General features: G+C 37.9%; 1 protein-coding gene across 1 annotated transcript in view; it reads left to right on the top strand.

Annotated features, from left to right (window-relative positions):
- GRM5 (glutamate metabotropic receptor 5) overlaps positions 1-20,329 on the top strand; it is a 513,530-nt gene extending 493,201 nt beyond the window's left edge. Inside the window, 2 exon segments of the mRNA XM_027040000.2 lie at positions 14,539-14,740; positions 14,742-20,329. Coding sequence (XP_026895801.2) covers positions 14,539-14,740; positions 14,742-15,446 — 907 coding nt within the window. The 3' untranslated portion in view covers positions 15,447-20,329.
- The last annotated feature ends 1,100 nt before the right edge of the window (positions 20,330-21,429 follow it).

Below are 21,429 nucleotides of genomic sequence, written 5' to 3'. Positions count from 1 at the left end.
AGATGACCAAGACTTGACTAATGCCCTTGCAAATCTATAGTCCATGGGGGAACAACATCAGAAAAGATAATTGCAATGCAGCAGTAACCCCTGTCCCACAGGAACATGTATGTGTCTAATTAAATCCTCATTTAATATCAGAAAGTACAGCTTATGCCAGTGCAAACAGAATTAGGAGTAAAATAAACAAAATAATATTAACCTGAATTGAGTGTTGAAAAGGTCTACACACAGTTATACAAAATTCAGAGCCACAGAAGAGCAACGTTCTTTCTACTATGAAGCCAGCTAGTTTCATAATGATAGGAATGCTGCAGTAGTCTTCTCTTCATTCCTCCCCAAAGTCAGTTTCAAATTAATGTTCCAACTTATAGAGACATTCTAAAACAGGTAACAAATCAGTTACTACCGTTGCTGTAATTATTATACATCAGACACTGTAGCAGTACCTTCTCATTGGTTATGCACTCAATTCTCCCAAGAATGACCTTTCCATAGTACAGATGAGGAAAATGAGGTCCAGGGATATCCAATAACCTAATATTAAAATGTTTTAGCAAAAATTCTGAAATCAAAGACCTTAAAACCTGGTTCCGGCACTAGTCAGTGTGACCTGGAGGTGCCATTTTACTTCCTTAATCTCTATTTTCTATAAAATGAAGATAATAATATAGCACTCCCCTTACTATATAATCCTGTGAAAATTAAATGAGATAATGCAAGCACAACACTTAGCAGACTGTGTGGCACACAGAAGGCATTCAAAAGATTTTATTTAGTATTACTGTTACCCAAGGCTACTTAGAAAGTCCCTTTTTTTGTTTGCTTTTTGTCTTCTATTCTCCACCTGCCATCATGGATGTTTTCTCAACAGTCAATTCTGGAAAAGTATGTAAAATAAAATAGTAACATCAACAAAATTAATTCAATGGTATAACTTCTATGCTTTAAAATTCATGTTCTTCCATGGTTACCTATAAAAGCAGCTAACTTTTATTGGAGATACACAAGACACTAGTATAAGTGCTTTACCTGTATGATCTCTTATTTAATCTTTAAAAAGGTAAATAATAAAGTCCACACTGGAGACAAACTCAGTTTGATTCTGGAATTCACACTGTAACCACTATGATATCTGCCACCTGGGATAAAATCTAAACCCATGCACTCAGAATAGAGGGATCTTCCCACACTAACTCTAACTCTTTGACTTTTATTCCCTCTGTTTCAGTACATGTGTCTTCTTTTTCAGACACCCCAAATTTCTTACCATTCTCCAAACACGCTGACTCCTTTCTACAATTTCACACCTTCACACATGCTGTGTTTCTACCTGGATTGCCCTTCCTTTCTCCTTGTATCCATCTTCTCCAACCCCCATTCCTGTTCTCCCTGGTAAACTCTTACTCAGTTTTCAAAACCCAAACCTAATGTCAATTCCTCTTTGAAAGCTTTCTCAAATTTCTACAATCTATTTTACATCTGACCAAACTCATAATTCTAAAGTATTTTGAGTTTACCTCTGATATTGCATGTTATCTCTGGTCACCTGTCTCTTCCCACTGAACTTAAGGTTTTTAAGGGCAAAACCATGTCTTGTTCAATTTTCTACCCTCAGAATCCAAAAGTGTTCTGGGACTGTTAATTCAGTCAATCAATCAATAATAGTACAAGAAAGAAGAACTTGTCTGTATGTAGATTGCACTGTTTTAGGGACCATGGGGTGTTCCAGAAAGTATGGAATAATCTCCACCCTAAAAAACTGACAATCTTAATAAAGGAACAAAACTCATTCTGATGGAAACTGCAGGAGCATTAGGCTACATTAAGGTGTTAAATCTGTGATCCAGGGGCACACTCTGTGAAGCATCTGACTCTTGATGTCAGCTCACAGGTCATGATCTCACCGTTTGTGAGTTCGAGTCCCACATCAGTCTCTGTGCTTATGGCTCAAAGCCTAGAACCTGCTTCTCATTCTGTGTCTGCCTCTCTCTCTGCCCCTACCCTGCTCACGCTCTGTCTCTCTCTCAAAAATAAATAAATATTAAAAATTAAAAAAAAGAGAAATTTCTTAGGGAAATATTTTATAAGTCTGACGAAAAATTAGTTCAGCTAATGTTTTGTGAATGGACTAGAAATACTTAACTTTAGTAAGTGCCACAACTACACAAATATAAACCAGAGTCCTAATTTCCTTTGCTTATTTTTCCAAAATAATCACCTGTTCTTTTGGAAACAGAAAATTACTGTAAGTATATTCTACTTCTTTCAGCCTGTAGCATAATTCAAAATAGTAATGGGACTGCTTGGTTTCCCTGGCTCTCTCATCTCACTTTCTGTCCTCATCTTGTCTAACATCCTTTTTGTTGGGGGGGTTGGGGTGGGAGGGGAGGGCGGGAAAGGAGCTGGTCAAAATCTTTTGTAAGGCTGCTGTCCTTGTCCATGAAATACATATATATGATAATGTAGTAGTTATGTACAAATATAAATATTTGTATATATTTTGAGACAAAAGATTTAATAGCTTACAATTTCCTGTAAAAGGGAAGAAGGAAATCAGAACAGTCTCTAATATGACAAATACCACAAAGGGAGCAGCCTTGGAGTTATCAGTTCACATTCCTAAGCTCTAAAGGAAGAAGTCAATGCTAGAGGCATACTTGCTACTTTTACACCCACAGCAAAATATGGATAAAATCTTGCAGTGTCCACCGAATCTTACTGCCATGTTCCCTCAGGTGGATAATACCAAAATAAGGGCAAACTATTCCACAGAGCTGAATGCTCTGTAAACTTGAATCACTATTTCATCTAACTCTATGTTTCATGAGTCATTTTGAACTGACTTTTCAATGTAAGGATTATTTATTTTTTTAAATGTTAATTCACCACTTATTATGCATAAAGCTCTATGCTTCATGCTAGACAAAGATCTATGAAATAGGGTTTCTACACCTAACAATTTTTTGTCATTATACTTAACATGCCTTCAAAGGGGAGACTATGCTTTTATGACACTATGTCTTCCATACTCCTAGAATCAGAAGCCAATGAAAAGACATAGGCTTTAGTATCCTACATATCAAGATTTTACACCTTAAATATTTTCTACTTTTGTGCACATAAATCCCATGAATCTCTGTAAGCATCAGCTTTATAATCCATAAAATAGACATGATGTTGAGAACTGCCTCACATATTGTTTTGAGGAATTAAAAATAACATGTATATGAAAATACATATAGATGGATATTTTAAAGTAGTAAAATAATTTAAATGAGATCAGATACACATACAGAAGGTAGTATACTGCAAGAAAAAGACAAAAGTAAATATTAATCAGGAACATCTGTTATTTTTTATATGCACCTACCTAATTAATTTTCTGAGAAGCCAGAAAAAGATTTCTGTCATCTGAGGAACCAGGCAGATTGACATAAACAAGATAATAGTGTAGAGGATACATGTAAGAAGTTGTTTGAATACTAAAAGGATAGAATTTCTTTTTTTATTGAGATAAAATTGACATATAAAATTGTATTAGTTGTAGGTGTACAACATAATGATTTGAGATATAGATGTATATATATCTCAAAATGATTACCACAATAAATTTAGTTAATGTCCATCACCACACATTTACAATTTTTTTCTTGTGATGAGAACTTTTAAGATCTATTCTCTTAGCAACTTTCAAATATACAATAGATTATTATTAACTATAGTCACTATGCTGTACATTAGATCCTCAGGACTTATTTATCTTACAACTGGAAGTTTATACCTTTTGGATCTCTTCACCCATTTCACCCATCACCTGCTCCCTCCTCTACCAACCACCAATCTGTTCTCTGTATCTATTAGTTCAGGGTTTTTAGATTCCACATTTACATGATATCATGCAATATTTGTCTTTCTCTGACTTATTTTACTTATCACAGTGCCTTCACGTTTCATGCACATCATTCATATTGTAACAAACAGTGAGATTTCCTTATCTTGGGAATGGCTGGATAATATTCCATTGTGTGTTTGTATTTGTATGTGTGTGTATGTATATGTGTGTGTATGTATATGTATTTTGTATGTATGTGTATATATATATACACACATATATATATATATATATATATATATATATATATATATACATATCACATTTTCCTTATCCATTCATCTGTTGATGGACACTGAGGTTGTTTCTGTGTCTTGGATATTATAAATTATGCTGCAGTAAACATGGGGTGGTAGATATTTTTTTAAGACAGTGATTTCATTTCCTTTGGATAAATACCGAGAAGTGGGATTGCTGGATAATATGGTAGTTCTATTTTTAAATTTTGAGGAATATCCATATTGTTTTCCATAGTGGTTGCACCAATTTACATATCACCAACGGTGCATGAGAGTTCTCTTTTCTCCACATCCTTGCCAATGCTAATTATTTCCTGTCATTTTGATTCTAGCAATTCTAATAGGTGTGAGGTGATATCACATTGTAGTTTGCATTTCCTGACGATTAGTGATGATGAGCACCTTTTCATCTAACTGTTGGATATTTGGATGTCTTTTTTGGAAAGAAAACACATTTTGTCTATTCATCCATCAGTGGACATTTAAGGTGTTCCACATCTTTGCTACTACAAATAATGCTGCAGTGAATATGGTAGTGTTAATCCCTCTTTGAGATCCTTATCCTAATTCCCTTGGATATATACCCAGAAATGGGATTGCTGGATTATATAGTAATCTATTTTTAATGTCCTGAAGAACTTTCATACCATTTTCTACAGTGGCTGCACCAGTTTGCATTCCCACCAACAGTGCACAAGGGTTCCTTTTTCTCCACATCCACCAATACTTTTTATCTTTTTTTACGACTATTACCCATCCTGACATGTGTGAAGGGATCATATTGTATTGTACACTAAAAAAACCTGTTAAGAGGTAGGTTTCATGTTAAGTGTCCTCGCCACAAGGAAGAGAGAGAGTGTGTGTGTGTGTGTGTGCGTTCACCATCTGAAGCATCCCAAAGGGAATAGGACTGAAACTTTCTTAGCACTTCATATCTGTGGCAGGTGCCTATTTACATCCAGTAAGAAAAAATAATCAAAAATTACCTTAAGCCAGGAGCTTCATATAGATAATAAGCACGTTGGTGGTAGATAACAACCAGGATTCAAACCTCAAAACTAAGGTACTCTTCACACATTAGATTTAAATTAAATATGTTAGGCAGAGGTACTTTAAGATCAAAAGGAATCTTTTTTCCTAAGCAGAAATCATTTTTTCAGCACCCATTCTAACAGTCTGGGGACACTTTCTTATTCTACAGTCCCTCAGTATTCATCTCTGCAATCTTCAGGTCAATTTGTTGATAGAGAGCTTTGGGATTTATGATCAGGTCATTTTATGGATACAAACTTGGTTGTTATGATTTCCCTGGATGCTCCATAAGGATGTGCCTTGTTAGCCCCTTAGTTTTTGTGTGCACCTAGCACACAGACAGTATTGCATGTGTGACTCTGGATCTAAGGTCCTATTTGGGGCATATTGTTTTGCCTTTTATTTGACTTGGGCATATTAGTTAAGTTCCATAAGCTTTGGGTTTTGCATCTATAGTAGAGGTTAATAATACCCGTTTACATCAGGCATTCAAGGAAAGCATTCTAATTTGTTTCCTTTCCCTAACACTCCCAGCCCACCTACTCTGCCCCAGACACCACACCAAGCATTGGAAATGCTCCCAGTTACTGCCCTTGGAGTGCTCAGGTTTAATCCAGAAATAGACTTGTAAATAAGTGATTAAAAATACCATGCAATAAGTGCTATATTATACAGCTGTTGTGAAGGTCAAATATAATAAAACAGATGAAAACACCTTGTGAGGTATAAAATTCTATTCAAAGGGGAGCTATTATCATTCCAGGACCCTCCTCTTCTTAGTCATCAATCCTAATCCTATGTTTTATTCAAGGCTTTAAATCAAGCTGGATTTTCCCACAAAGACTTCTCTGTGGTATCAGCCTATGGGTGCAAAATAGCTGTGTCTTCTTTTGTTCTCTCTTTATGAAATTGTAATCTGTGCTTTATAGTAATTGCTGGAAAAAATCATTTCCATTTTGGGGAAAAAAATCCTCTAATCTTAGTTGAAGCACCTCAAGTGTAGAATTTACATCTCAGTATGAGGAGTAGTTTAGTTTGAGGTTTGAGTCTGAGTTCCTGAATTTTGAATGAAAAAAAAATAGCTTAACTTGAGAAAGAAAATGCTCTGATGATCCAACAAAATGCCTATGCTTGGAACATGCTTTACATCCTTTGTTAGATGCTTTCTCTTTATGGGGACGTGGGGCAAGTACCAGCTGTACTAGAACCACTGGGCACTTGAATAACCCACCCCGAATGGATCATGACATGTCCAAAAGGCCGCCTGTTAAACCAAAGACTAGTTAAAATAGAGCCAATGGTTCTCCTCCCACAAGGACTTCATTAGAGACTGAATGCCTAGTGAGAGACATTCTCTGAGAGGATTATCATAGAAGCAGGCAGCCCCTGCTCAATCACAGCTACTTAAAAGGGAGGCGAAAGTCCACCTCACAAGGTTGTTGGAAGGGTTTCAAGGGGTTGGGTGTGTGGAATTACCTTCTTTGCCATATATGCAACACATAAATATTAATTGGATTTTGTTTATCCATGTTATTTTAACATTTCCCAGTCTTTAAGGCCTCGTGAATCTCCACTTTATTTGCAAATCCTTCCTTGAAACTTCTTTCCCCAGTGAGCAACCTTTTGTCTAAATTCCTCCAGTACCAAGGACAAATGTCTTTTCTTTCACAATAGTTTTAGAATACCACTATATTCCTTTTCATCATTTTTTCACACCTGTTAAGATCTTAACACTGTATCACTGCATTATTAAAACAGCTTCTTAAATCTACCCTGGACACCACTATTTTGCTTGTGTCAATCTTCTTGGCTCCTTATTGCCTGAAGGACTAATTAACCTAACAGATGTTAATTAGGTCCTAACATATTCCTGAAGTAGGACCAGGACCGGGGCCAAACAAGGAATAGGGTCAATGGATGAAGCTGCAATGAGGGTTTAAAGAAGGTTATGGCGTGATTCCTAAATTTAATTGCTTTTGTTGAGCTTGAGAAATACCAAATATATAAAATACTAAATAACAAAAAATAATTCCTGCACTTAAATAAAATAGAAAATAACTCATGAGTATTTGTTTATATATTCATTCATCTATTGATCTAGCATGTAGATTTCATATATATCTAATAATTAGACCATTTCTCTGGTCAACTATATTAGACCATCTATCTATCCCAGAGTCTAACAAGTCCAAGGTTAATTATGAATTAGTTATTAAAATAGCAAAAGAAAGGAAAAGAAGGAAGATCCTTGTAGGTCAGGGGTGACCACAAAGAATTTTTACAGCAGACAAAAATGTCCCAACTCTACTCCTGATGCTTCCACTTATTCTCCATCCCCACCTAGTAAAACTGGACTACTGATTATCTTAGAATATCCTTATGGATTCCTGAACCTATGTCACTGCTATTTTTCCTGGATGCCAATGCCTACTGCTCCTTTTGGATTTTGCCATAATCTACTAATTTTTCAAGGTGTAGATTCAATCTGTCTCTTGTACGCAAGCATCATTCCCTGGCCCCTTCCCTCCTGCTGGAAAGTTTCTTCTTGTTGTGAAGTTTTGAATCCCTTGTGATCTGTACCCTATAGTTAGTTACCCCATGAACTACTTGTTTCCATGCTCCACAATCTCTCAGGCTTTGCCCTTAGCAACTTTCCACCTGCCCATCTACTTCCTCATTTCAAGGTCCTAAGAAAAAGAAAAATAACCCTCCTATCAAAATACTATGAGTAACTCATATTGCTAGCCTTCTATGTGCATCTTTTCTCTTGCCCTTTTTCAGGCAAGTCTCATATCAGTAACTCGCCACCAGAATATCAAAAAGTACTGATGAATAGGGGCACCTGGATGGCTCAGTCAGTTAAGCATCCAACTTCAGCTCAGGTCATGATCTCATGGTTTGTGGGTTTGAGCCCCGTGTCAGGCTTTATGCTGACAGCTCAGAGCCTGGAGCCTGCTTTGGATTCTGTGTCTCCCTTTCTCTCTGCCCTTTCCCCTACTCATGCTCTGTCTTTCTCTCTCTCAAAAATAAATAAACATTAAAAAAAATTTAAAAAGTACTGATGAATCACAATCATTTGCAAAGGTATCACATATCATTTATTACCACTATTAGTTGAAATACCAAAATTTGCAAAATAGTGCAGATTTAAGGTTATCCTCAAATTTATACCATTCTTTTTAGTGGCATTTCAAAATAAGTCAGAGAGAAAATAAGTGGGCTACATTTATTAGGGCTGTCCTTATATAGGACAACTGTCTTTTACCAGATCACAGCATGGGGAAAAAAAGAGGGGCTGAAAATAATATTTATATGGTTGTAAGCTTCAAGTGCCTTCATCATTGAGGCATCCAGTCATTATCTTTGACAAATATAAGTGCTTGATCAACCTGTGCTATTTGAGGTAATGACCAAAGAGTGATATAGGGTGCTTTCTTGAGACCTCAAAGTAGATGATTAAGAAGTACAAAGACATGGTAATAGAGAATGTAAATCAAATGACTAACGTTTCTACTTGAAAACACACATCATCACCAGGTAACACCAGACGTCTTCTCTTCCATGAAATAAGGACAGCTCACTTCACAAAGCAAAGATGGGACATTGTACTGTCAGGAAAAATGGAATTGGAAATCATGAGATAGTATTGGTCCCAGGTTGCCATTATCTAACTGCTTAACTTTGGGCAAATCACCTCTCTCACTGAGCCTCAATTTTCTTATTTTTGGAAGGAGGACAAAGACATTGATCCTATCTACCCTTGACAATCAGTGTCCGGAAAAGTACTTTTAAAGCACTATGCAAATATAAGGTGATATTGCTTTGATTATTGTGTCTTTGGTAGATAATTCATTTTCATTTACTCAAGTGTTTTTGTCTGTACAGATATTTCTAATGCATATGTCATCGCGGCCATTTATTTTTTTTGTCAGCGAGATGGCTATTTATTTTTTTTTTAATTTTTTTTCAACGTTTATTTATTTTTGGGGGGACAGAGAGAGACAGAGTATGAGCGGGGGAGGGGCAGAGAGAGAGGGAGACACAGAATCGGAAACAGGCTCCAGGCTCTGAGCCATCAGCCCAGAGCCTGACACGGGGCTCGAACTCACGGACCGCGAGATTGTGACCTGGCTGAAGTCGGACGCTTAACCGACTGCGCCACCCAGGCGCCCCGAGATGGCTATTTATATCCATTTATGCTTAACTGGGGAAATTTATATGGATGATTCTATCATTTTCTTATATATTATGGTGTATTTCTCAGTGTAATTGTCATAATCAAGATGTCATATTTTAGGCAAGGCTCAGAAAGAAATTATTCCACCTAATTTAGAATGTCTGGATATAAACAATATCCAATTCCTCATTATCTTTTAAAAACTTTATTTCCATACTTTGCAACTCAAAATATATTGATAAAAAGCTTAAGAAAATGTACAGAAAATGGAACTGCAATTGGAAACTTTCTACTTATAATATTCTTAATTCATGAAATTGTTTTTTTGGCCTAGTATTTTCTGAAGTCATTCCAAAGACATATTTGCTAGTGACATTACAAGCTTTAAAAAAAATGTTTTTAAGTATTTTCTTTTGTATTAGGAAGCTCATTATCTTACTATTCCTCTCTCCTGGCTGACCCTGGGGAAAAAAAACTTCTAAGAATAAAGGTAGAAGGTGTCATTTTGGCAGACACAAATGTAAACAAAAAACCTAAATCTCAAATAACATGATCAAAATGCACCTCCCCCCAAGAAATAAAGAACAAATTGTCATAGTAGTAAATTCTACAGTATTATATTTGATAAAGGGTTAATTGGTACCTGGAAAGAGCACAAAGTTTTTATGTTTTTTTTTTTTTTTTGGCCAAATTATCCTCCTTTCCAGGTGTAGCAAACCATGTATTCTGTTTCTTTCCTCCACTCCTCTTTCCTTCTCCTTCTTTTCTAATGTCCAAAATATTTAGTGGGGAAAGTCAAGTGTTATAGACCAGTACGGAAAAGTTTGCTTTCCCTTTTCTTACCTCAGGGTCCTTAGGAAAAATGTATAATCCCGATATTTAAAAAAAAAAAAAGTTCTCAGTAATAACAACAACAATAATAATAAAGATTTTACCTCAAGTGATTGGAAGATTTTTCTAAGGTTTATTTATTTGTTTTTTTTTGTTTTGTTTTGTTTTTGGTTTTGTTTTTGAGAGAGAGAGAGAAACAGAGAGACAGAGCATGAGCAGGGAGGGGCAAAGAGAGAGGGAGACACAGAATCCGAAGTAGGCTCCAGGCTCTGAGCTGTCAGGACAGAGCCTGACACAGGGCTCGAACTCACAAACTGTGAGATCATGACCTGAGCCGAAGTCAGATGCTTAACTGACTGAGCTATCCAGGCACCCCGGAAGATTTGATGGTGAGGTCTGCAGAGGTACTGTGCTTTTATAAAGTACCCTCACGTGTACCACCATTTAGTTTCTTCCAGAAATCATGTGAGGTGAGCAGGAGAGGTTTATTTCTTCCATTTTTTACCAAAGAACAAAGAGGTGCAAAGGTGTTAAGTGATTTGTCCAACATCACTGAGGGCCATACCTTAAACCCACATTCTTGGTCTACTATCCATACTGCCTCCATAAGCTTTCATCACTGAGAAGTTTCACTACACATACACACGCACACACACACACAGAGATACATATACATATAAATTACAGAAAAGGAACAAATACTTCCTTTATGATTTTCACAGTAGAGATGAAGATCTGTGTTCTTGTACTTGGTTAATGAAATATGTACTAAGTACTACTGATTACAGTGAGTTTATAAAAAGATTGATTCATAAGACAAAACAGAATTTCATTAACATTGAATTATTTTTTTACTATTGAATTATTTTTAAAACTGAATTCTACCAAAAACAATTCAGTATGGATTTTTTTAATCAAATTCACTTATCCACTCAGTTATTAGTTCAAAATATTATTGAGCACATATCATGTTCTAGGCAATGCACTAGGTACTATGGATATAACAGAAAACAAAGAACCCTCTGTCTGTACCCTCAGAACACTCCACCCAGCAGGTGAGGTAGATATACAGCAAAGAGTTATTAAGTGCCTAATGAAAGGACTCTGGGAATCTAACCTAGTCGGGATGGGGTCAGGAATGCTTCTCTCAAATAAAAGCAATTAAGATAAAATAAAAAAAAAATGGTAAGAGCTTAGGCCGAAAGAAAGAAAAAGGCAGAGAGGAGGGAGCACAATGAAAGAGCATTTCAGGAAGAAGTAAATTGTGGAAGAGAAATAATGCAGAATTTAGTGGAGTGGATTTGATCACCAAGGAGACAAATTAGCATGGAAAAAACCCCAACAGAGCAAACCCGATGGAACTCCAATTCTTGGTACAGTTGGTCAGGTTAAGGAGGAACAACCAAAAATGTTTTTTGGCTTTACTACATATTTTACTTTGTATTGAATTCTTTGTTTCTCAACCAGAGCTCAAAACAACAAGTATACTGTTTTTATTTTCTGAAATGTAGTGTTCACATGGAATGCAAAAATTAACACTCTTAGATACCCTCTCCTTACAAGAAGCTTTCATCTGTATGGTCTCATTTAATCCTCATGACAGCTTTCACCAAAGGATTGCTCTCTGCTTTTTACCAAGGCTTAGAGACTATTGTTTTCCAAGCATCCAGGATGGCAGATCCAGGATTAGAATCCAGATTTGAGGGTCCTTTGTCCATTGCACTTTCCAGGACACCACACAATGGTTCTTAAGACTGGTTTGCTTAAGAATCCTATTCGTCCATCAAATGCTTATTAACATCCTGTGTGCTAATGAACAAGATAGATTAGTTTCCTGTCTGTTTCCTGTGGAAACTACATTCTACTAATAAACAGATTAATGTCATAAGTCAGGATTTAAAAAAAAAAAAACTTTTTAAAAAGTTCTCATTTATTTTGGAGTAAAAAACCTTTCATGACCCAAGGAATGAAATGAGGTACTTACATTTGGACTCCATTTCTCCGGTGTCTCCTGTGTCCATTTCCATTGGTATTCAGATTATTTGGCGCTCTCTCTCCCAAATGACCATGGACACTATGAGCAAAGGCATGGCCAGGAAAAATGTCAGTATTTTGTGCAGATTGGCTGGTTAGGATAGTTTCCTTCTCACACATTCATCCAAAGGCTTTTCCATCTGCTGTCAAGTTTTTAGGCACTACTGCATGTGATTCCAAAGACTGACACTGTTAATACCCAGAGTTATGTTCCATCAAAACCTCTCCATGTTGGGAGCAAGAACTTTCCTAGAGTAAAGCTTAGTAGGATAAATCCAGTTATGCTTCTAGTTTATAGCCCAAGCTTTGTATTAAAAGTGGCCTCAGCAACCTGAACGACTAATTTTCCTTTCCAACATGCATGTTTCTTACCTTGCTGGTAGGAGAGAAAGGGGGTTGTTGGCAACCATCCTCCCAATCAAATCCCAAAGATAGTCTGGCCCATTTCTTCTGTGCCATGTTCCAGAATTCAGTAGATACCTAGAAAGAAGAAAGTAATGCACTAAAAACATATAAAGTGGCAGGTCAGGTTAATGCAAAATGTAGAAACATTCCTTTCCTGAAACTCTCCTGGAAAGGAAAGTTAGGTTTGGCAGGGCCCATTCTGCTACCATGGATGTACAGCAACCTCCAAACCTGGAAATAATTGATCCATCCTTTGCAGGAAGAGGGGCAGGGGTGGGGGACATATCACATTCCAGAATTCTAAAGGACACCAGGTTGCAAACTATTGGGTAGATTAAGTGGAATGAGATTTCAGAGGAAGGAGCAGAAAAAGGAAGACCACAAAAAGGAAAAGGAAAGATGGAAGAAATGAGAAGCAGTATGGGAAAGAGACAGAAAGCATCCTGTTATAGGAACTGCAGAAACAGAGATCTGTTATCAAAGGCATAGGTATCTCAGGCAGAGTGGATCTGGCAGTTGAAGTCCGGTAGCCGCAAGGCAAGTGAGCTCCAAATACAATTCAGCCCCCTGCCAGGCAAAGGCCGTCCAGCAAGGAGGCCAAGGGAGCAATGGGAACCCAGAAAGAAAGGACAGCTTCTTTGGGGATGGAGTGCTTACAAAATGCATAGATCTTTGGAACCTTATCTAGGTGATCAGAATCTTCTGGGGTCAAATAGCCTGGGCTATTTGACAAATACGCTAGGTGAGTTTTAGGCACAATTAAGTTTAATCACCACTGGCCGAGATGATAAAGTTGGGTGGTCAAAGCCTTGGGTCATAGACTGTCCAAGGCTATCTCCTGGTCACAGCACCTAGGGCAGAGCTGTCTGGACAAAACAGACCCCCTAGTTACAGAGATCTTGGATTTCTTTGTGATGAGCCATCACCCGAGGGTCTCTCCATAGAACATCCCTGAAGGTCAGGCCACATTCTCTGACCATAAGTGAGGTTTCTGACAGAGGGTCTGTAGATTTAGAGGTTGTGTCATATTTAATAGTAAGGAGGACACAGTCAGGATCTGAGGCTCAGGCGCCAATTGTACCATCAGAGCAGCTTTCAGACCTCATGCTGCAGGACCAAAATGCACTGCTTAGGGAAAGGGAAGAGGGAGAAAGGCCGTAGGAAATCATGTCAGGTAACACTCATCAAGACCCTAGTTGGAAAGCAATATGCTAGGTGCCAGAGGCAATATGCTCCCTCACAGAACTGTTATTCAAGTTTTAGGCCTAAAAATAAATTTGTGAGGAAAATGTGGGTGAAGTAGAAAAGCTCTAATTGATTAGAACTTTGTATATGTGTTCCTTGAATTTCTATTTTCCAGCAGATAAGGCAGACTAACTAAAACCATGTTCAAGGTCAGGAATTCAAACAGAAATCCCTAGCTAAATACACCAATCACTGGCTCGCAGAATAAAAACTGAACTGGAACCACTGTCTATTGCCTGGTAACCCTTGACCCCAAGGCTTTCCCTGCCCTCTTGTGTTTGGGTTGGTTAGTTGTTCTAGTTCCAAGTTTTCCTTTCAGAGGCTGCCAACTGCAGGAAGCCCTTGCCCTGTACCAGGTGCTTCTGCTCAATGGCACCATAATAATCCAGGCCCTGGCTTCTAGGTTTGCAACATAACCAGCTGCTGCTCAGAACTACTGCAGAATCTCCATAAATACTCCTCGACCCTTACTACTATCCCCTCTGATACACTTTCATGGTAAGGATAAAGGCAAGGCCAATACAATAAAGCGGCCTTTAACTCAAAACAAGGAAACAAATGCCACTTCCACGATCTCTGGAGGTGTCCTTTGACGCCGTCCTTCCCAATCCATAACCCAGGGCTGGGGACCCGCTCCCCCTGAACCTCTGAGTCACCTCTAGTCTCCCTTCTCTCCGCAGCTCCAATGGCAAATCCGTCACGTGGGCCCAGAATGAGAAGAGCAGCCGGGGGCAGCACCTGTGGCAGCGGCTGTCCATCCACATCAACAAGAAAGAGAACCCCAACCAAACGGCCGTCATCAAGCCCTTCCCCAAGAGCACGGAGAGCCGCGGCCTGGGCGCAGGCGGCGCGGGCGGTGGCGCGGGGGCCGCGGGCGGCGCGGGGCGCGGGCGGCGCGGGCGGCGGCCCCGGCGGGCCGGAGCCCCCGGACGCCGGCCCCAAGGGGCTGTACGACGTGGCGGAAGCGGAGGAGCACTTCCCCGCGCCCGCGCGCCCGCGCTCGCCGTCGCCCATCAGCACGCTGAGCCAGCGCGCGGGCTCCGCCAGCCGCACGGACGACGACGTGCCGTCGCTGCACTCGGAGCCCGCGGCGCGCAGCAGCTCCTCGCAGGGCTCGCTCATGGAGCAGATCAGCAGTGTGGTGACCCGCTTCACCGCCAACATCAGCGAGCTCAACTCCATGATGCTGTCCACCACGGCCCCCGGCCCCGGTGTGGGCGCCCCGCTCTGCTCGTCGTACCTAATCCCCAAAGAGATCCAGCTGCCCACAACCATGACGACGTTCGCCGAAATCCAGCCGCTGCCCGCCATCGAGGTCACGGGCGGCGCGCAGCCCGCGGCGGCGGCCCCGCCGGCTGGGGGCGCTGCTCGGGAGACGCCGACGGCCGGGCCGGACGCTGCAGCCGGCAAGCCGGACCTGGAAGAGCTGGTGGCTCTCACCCCGCCGTCCCCCTTCAGAGACTCGGTGGACTCGGGGAGTACAACCCCCAACTCGCCAGTGTCGGAGTCGGCCCTCTGTATCCCTTCGTCTCCCAAATATGACACACTTATCATAAGAGATTACACTCAGAGCTCCTCGTCGTTGTGAATGTCATTGGAAACCACGCTGGGTTCCGCCAAGGGAGCCAAGACCTCCCGTGTTCACGCAGACACAGTGACAAGCATAGTCGCCTGGTTAAGACCCGAGGTGGAAGATGCCAAGTACACCCGTAATGGAAACACGAGATTAATAGTGCTATTTAACATCAACCGACGAAGACACCGACCACAAATCCTTTGGCAGATTTTCTTCTAGTGGCCTTAGAAAACATGGGCTTTTAAGAAACACTGCTTATATTTTTGAGGGCTGACAAGAGTCTGTTGAACCAGTTCCATACCAAGTGCTTTGCTCTAGGGAAGCAATGAGTGTGTAACAGCATAATGGAGGGGGAAAAGCATAGTTATTAAGCAACTGTACAAAGTTTTGTTTGTTTACTTTAATTCTTTTCCCAGAAGATTCTTTGATTCACCAAACATGAATGTACATTTTCTAACAAACTCAAAATCTGGGACCAAAACATCAACCTTTCGCTCTCTTTTTTTGTTTTTTGGGTTTTTTTCCGTTTTTTTTTTCTTTTTTTCTGTCCTTTAAAGACTTTGAAAAGCAGTAACTTGGGCCCAGTATTTACTGAGGCATTGTTGTGAGTGTGTCCCATGCATAACACACAACTGGATAATGAGTGCTGCGCTGATGTGTATAAGGCTTTTACCAGAGACATTCCTCTCCAATTTGGTTTTGAAATCCTCTTTGAAAAGCCTGCATCCGGGAGTCCACCTAGTTATTTCAATTCACCTCCATTAACCAAGAAAACCAATGGAAGATTTCTTGACTATTTCACCATGTTGCCAATCAATACTGGAGTAGCAAAAAAATATTTTCTGGAATACTGTTTTGTAATTCCCTCACTGGGGTACCGTTGTGTAGCTGGAAATTCTCTTTATAATAATAATAATTCCTGAGCTCCAGCTTGGCTATCACTTTCATGAAATGTGGCCACTCCTCCTTATGAATGCTGTTCCATTAGCATTGCCAGCTAAAATATTAAAATATGCATTTGGGCTTCTCCATTCCTTTCTTTTGAGAACCTGATGCACAAAGAGCTCCTCTGTTCTTTCCAAGTCCCACCACTGGAAGAATGGTCTATAGACCCAGCGAAGACAGCGACATGATTAGAGGGACTGCTGTTCAAAAAGTTAACACAATCTTAATACGCTGGAAATTTTAAACTGTGTCAAGTCGGCTTAGCAGAGATTTAGCTATGCCAGTGAGCAGTGATTTTAACTTTTTTTGGCTGCTTAAAGAGGGCAGCTATGAACTATGACAAATGTAGATTTTTCAAAGCAATACAGAATATTAAAACAGAGGAACCTTAATGAATATAAACCACACAGTCTCTTAGCCATTCCAAAAAGAGGCAAAGCAATTATTAGTATTTCCTTTTTAAAATAATTATTAATATGATTTTGTGCACTTCATACTGTCACTTTTTAAATACTGCAGAAAAGAGATTTAAAGATATACTAGAAATACATGTGCTTTAATAGGCTCATATAGGTAGAATTCATAGCTCAAGACCTGCATCCACAGTCATCTCTTTCTTCTTCTCATTACAGTTGTCCTCAGGTGCCAAATGTTTTTTTGTGTTGTTTTGTTTTGGTTTGGTTTGGTTTCGTTTTGTTTCATTTTAAATTTTAAAATAAAGATAGTAATAAAAGGAGGAGGTGTCCTATAAATTTAAAGTTCAGTTGATCCAGCCTTATACTAAAGCTAGCCTTATGAAAAAGATTTGCTGTGAGGCAGAAGTATATTTTTAGCAGAAAGAAAAATAAATGAAACCTTTTTCCTTGAGCTCAATATCCTTATATTGGCATGTATTTTTTTATTTCATATCTACTTTAAAAAAGGAATTGAGAAATGGAAATATATCCATTGGTGTAATTTATCATGCCCCACTTTTAAAAGTTATAGGAAATATACTTCTTGATTTTCCTTTACTTATATCTGTTCTTATATTAAATTTAAAATCAAATCTCCCAGTATAAAATGTTAAAAGCTGATATTAGTTTACTAAAATATAAACTTGAAAATCAAACTTACCATACCACATTTGAAAATATCATCAGAGCACCCTGAACCCACATGTTATAATGAGACTCTTGAAGCAGAGTGAATTTAGCTAAGCTTTATAGTTTCATTGAACGTGAACTCTGCCTCTACTTAAAAAACAAATGTAAATATTTTGATTAACACCCTTCAATCCTCATGAAAAGGGTGGCATTCACCTGAGGATTACCATTTTGATTTCTTAAACATTGAAACCTTTCCAAATATACTCAACTAAGTTTTAAATTCGTTTCCCATGACTTTAGGTTGATTTCCATTTTATTCTCAAGTGTAAGTTTCACCGTGTTGACCAACAGAATATTTTTAAAAAACTTTCTCCATGATCAAATTTCTCTTCTAAATTTTTAGTAACATATTTCTTTAAAAAAATACACCACTTTATGAGAAAATTCATCAGAAATTAAAATGTAATACAAATAAATTGCTGTCTGATAATGCCATATGAAATTATAATCAACTGTAATAAGAAAAATATTCATCCAACTAGAGGAGAACAAGGTGTACTTTTCTCTGTGTTTTTATGCCCTTTGCCCTTCATTCAATACATTCTATAATGCATAATATTAGTAATGCACTTTTGGGATCTTGTATTTTGGAATGATGCTAACTCTGTCTCTTTGCCAATTCTAATACCAGGTTCCAAGTAATAAATCTACAAGGAAAACTGAATATTCATTCTAGGGCTAGGATATGAACTTCGCAATTCATTTGGGTACCTATTTTCATTGAATTTCCTTGAAAACAGTCTGTTCCTGGTGCCCAGTGATCACTCAGTTGGACCAGCATGACTAAAAGGAAGGGGAAAAGACAGTGAAATCCTGAGATTCAGAAAAGTGACCCTAAAGGACAGTTTGGTCCAAGGATGAAAAGAAGAAGACCTACTTTGATCGAGTTATATGGACCATCTAAGGAGTCCACGCACTGCTCTGTTCTGGGAGAGGAGTAGGGGCAGCCTGAGAAGACCCTATGTGGATTGGGAAGAAGCTTCTCTCTGGGTTAGGGGTGGGGAGCAGAAGGGAGTACGCAAAGGAAAACCATATGAGATTTGACTGAAGTAAAGAAAAACAGTAAATCCCCGAATGTACTAATCCTTGTTAGTAAAAGTCTTTCCCAAACTTCTGCTGTTACCAGCAAGTGATCAGGAAGACTAGGAGCTATTTCTGACTGTGAATGAATTGTGTAATGGCTCTGCTGCAGTTCTGTGACTTCCAAACCAGGAATTAACCACTTTTTAAGAAAAAACAAAAAACAAAAAAACAAAAACAAAAAAACCCATTTCCTATGCTAGTCTCCCAGCAAAATGTACATGTTTTGGAGACTTCAAAAGTATTATCTGAGTTCACATTTAGCCACAGCTTATTAATAACCCTCAAGCTGTCAGAATCTCTATAGTTACCATTTACAATTTTATACTGTGAAAAAAATACAGATCAGTGAAAAACATAAAGATAAATTGAAATTCACTTTTAAGAGGGTCTGAGGTCTGGGAGATTCTCTACTATCTGTTGAAGAGTGAGGCATGTATAAAATAGTTGGCTGAATTTCACTGATCTTCCCAATGTGAACAAATATACTATGTATATTGTGTGTATTTCTAGAATTCAATGGCAGCTGCTGGTGGTGTTGTAATTAGAAATCTATATAGAATATAGATGTTTTAGAGAGATGGTGCCAATCCTAAAAGATTTGTGTGGGCTACAAGTGCTTGTACTTACTTTTTTCTGCACTTTAACGGATTTGGTTTTAAAATTGTGTGCGCGTATCTGTTCTTTTTCTGTTGTTGCAGCTTGTACTATTAAAACAATAGAGAATGTTAAATTATTTTGATGTGAATTGCAAATGATTTTTTTCATAAAGTTTAACATTTTTATCAGCATTGTTTTGCTTTGTACTTGTATAAATGTGTTTTATTTTAGCCTTCAAAAGTACACTTGCCTGTTTCTCAGTTGTCTAAATCATGTTATAGTTGGTGTTTGTGAAGTCAGTTACTTTTTGAAAAATATTAAAAAAGAAACTATGGTATGACTTTAAGATTCTTCCCCTTAAATGTTTAGAATGTTGTCTTAATAGTGTTTTCTAAGACCCAAAGAGCCATACTATTAATTAATCTTAAATTCTGAATGATATATACATTCAAATTATGGGATTGACAAAGTAGCCTATGGACAATAGATTAAATTAAAAATGTAAACCAACCATAAACCAACCCAAGATGCTGTCCTCAAAGACATCTACAAACACCTTTTAAGACAAATATTTTTTTAAAAAAACAATGAAGCATGTAGGGATTATACCTTGCTTTTGTGTCTGGAAATACAAATACGAATTATAGTGCCACAATTATCTGTGTTGGTAGAGGTTACATCATAAAAATAATATAGATTATGTGTGTTTATGTATCTGTGAATGTCTGGATGTATATACAAACAACACACATCTGTGTAGATTTTTTCCTTTTGAGTCCATCTGTGTATGTGTTTCTGTGTGTATGTTTGTTTGTGTGCGCATGTATGGGCATATCTGTATAATTTTACCAGAAAAAAAAATTACTTGTGAAATCACTTTCTACTTTGATGGATTCTTAAGCAAATTTACACTCCTTGAACACAAATTATCTAAAACCTAAAAGCATGATGTGTGGAAGAGAAAAACAATGTAGACTTTAAAACATAGCTTCTCTCTGCTTCCCTACATTGTATTATTTATACACATATAATATGTATATACATATATTCTTATACATATGGAAATTGATACAAAATATGTTTGATCTTAAAAAAGAAAACCATTTTGTGTGCTTTGTCAGACTCTCCTGCTTCAGTGTCTTCTATTGTGAAGTAATACAATTGGGCATATATTTATATAAACTTAAGGCTAAGGTGAGATGACTGAGGTGAGATATCTAGACCACATACAGCAAATCATTTTCTAAAGATTAAATGAGTCTTGTAAGACTCCATAGACTCATTGTAGGACAGTCAAAACCAGCTGATGTGATAGAAATGGCAGTGAATTAAAAAATCCATTACCCTGACCCATATAACTTGGAAAAATTACCTTGAGTTCTCTATAACTCAGTTCCTCTTTCTTTAAGTGCAGAGATGAATTACAATAATCTGTGAGATTTCTTTCATATCCAGCATTTCTGGTACATGACAAATGCTCAATAGATAATAGTTATTATTAGTGGCAATATAGAATTTATAATACAGTTAATATTCATCTTAAATATATGGAATATTACTATAAAAAATTCTTGTCCCACTTAAAGTATATATCACTGTGGGGGGGGGGGCGGTGGGGGGAGCTGGTAGCCTGTTGAGGTTTGAACTCATGCAACCTTGGCAGTGTCCATTTAGGATGACTTAGCAAATTGATCTTAAACACCACAGAAAGAATGCTTTTCTTCTGTTATAATCTATGCTGAACACTGGCCAATTTTTTGGTTATACTGTACATGAATGATCAGTTTTTAAAAACAATTCTCAATCATTTACTTTTTAGTGTAGTTAGCTAGATACATAGGTAGATAAATAGATTATATTAATGAAATTATCTCCTTAGAAACAGTATAGTATTTACTTTTTTTCTCAAAGTATTTTGTAATTCAGAATCAGCTACTACATTTCACCCTGTTTATTATTTTTAAGAAGTATTTTGGAAGATAAATTCTGTGAAGAAAACCTGGAGACTCAGCTTATATGGCCATTCTTAGAGTCCTAAACAAAAAGTATTATAGAAAAACTTAACCTCCACATAAACGAATAGTTTAACTTTTACTCCAAACCAAGAGCATTTATTTTTGCCATGACATATGAGTGTTTTTGAGATTTATGACCCATGTAAACATTTATATAAACAGGCTAGTCATGTGGTATAAATATATATATATATATATATACACACA

The sequence above is a fragment of the Acinonyx jubatus genome, chromosome D1 (genome assembly GCF_027475565.1).
Source record: "Acinonyx jubatus isolate Ajub_Pintada_27869175 chromosome D1, VMU_Ajub_asm_v1.0, whole genome shotgun sequence".
Lineage (NCBI taxonomy): Eukaryota > Metazoa > Chordata > Mammalia > Carnivora > Felidae > Acinonyx > Acinonyx jubatus.
Note: the sequence above shows the minus strand (reverse complement) of the source record. Positions and strands in the feature narration are given on the sequence as shown.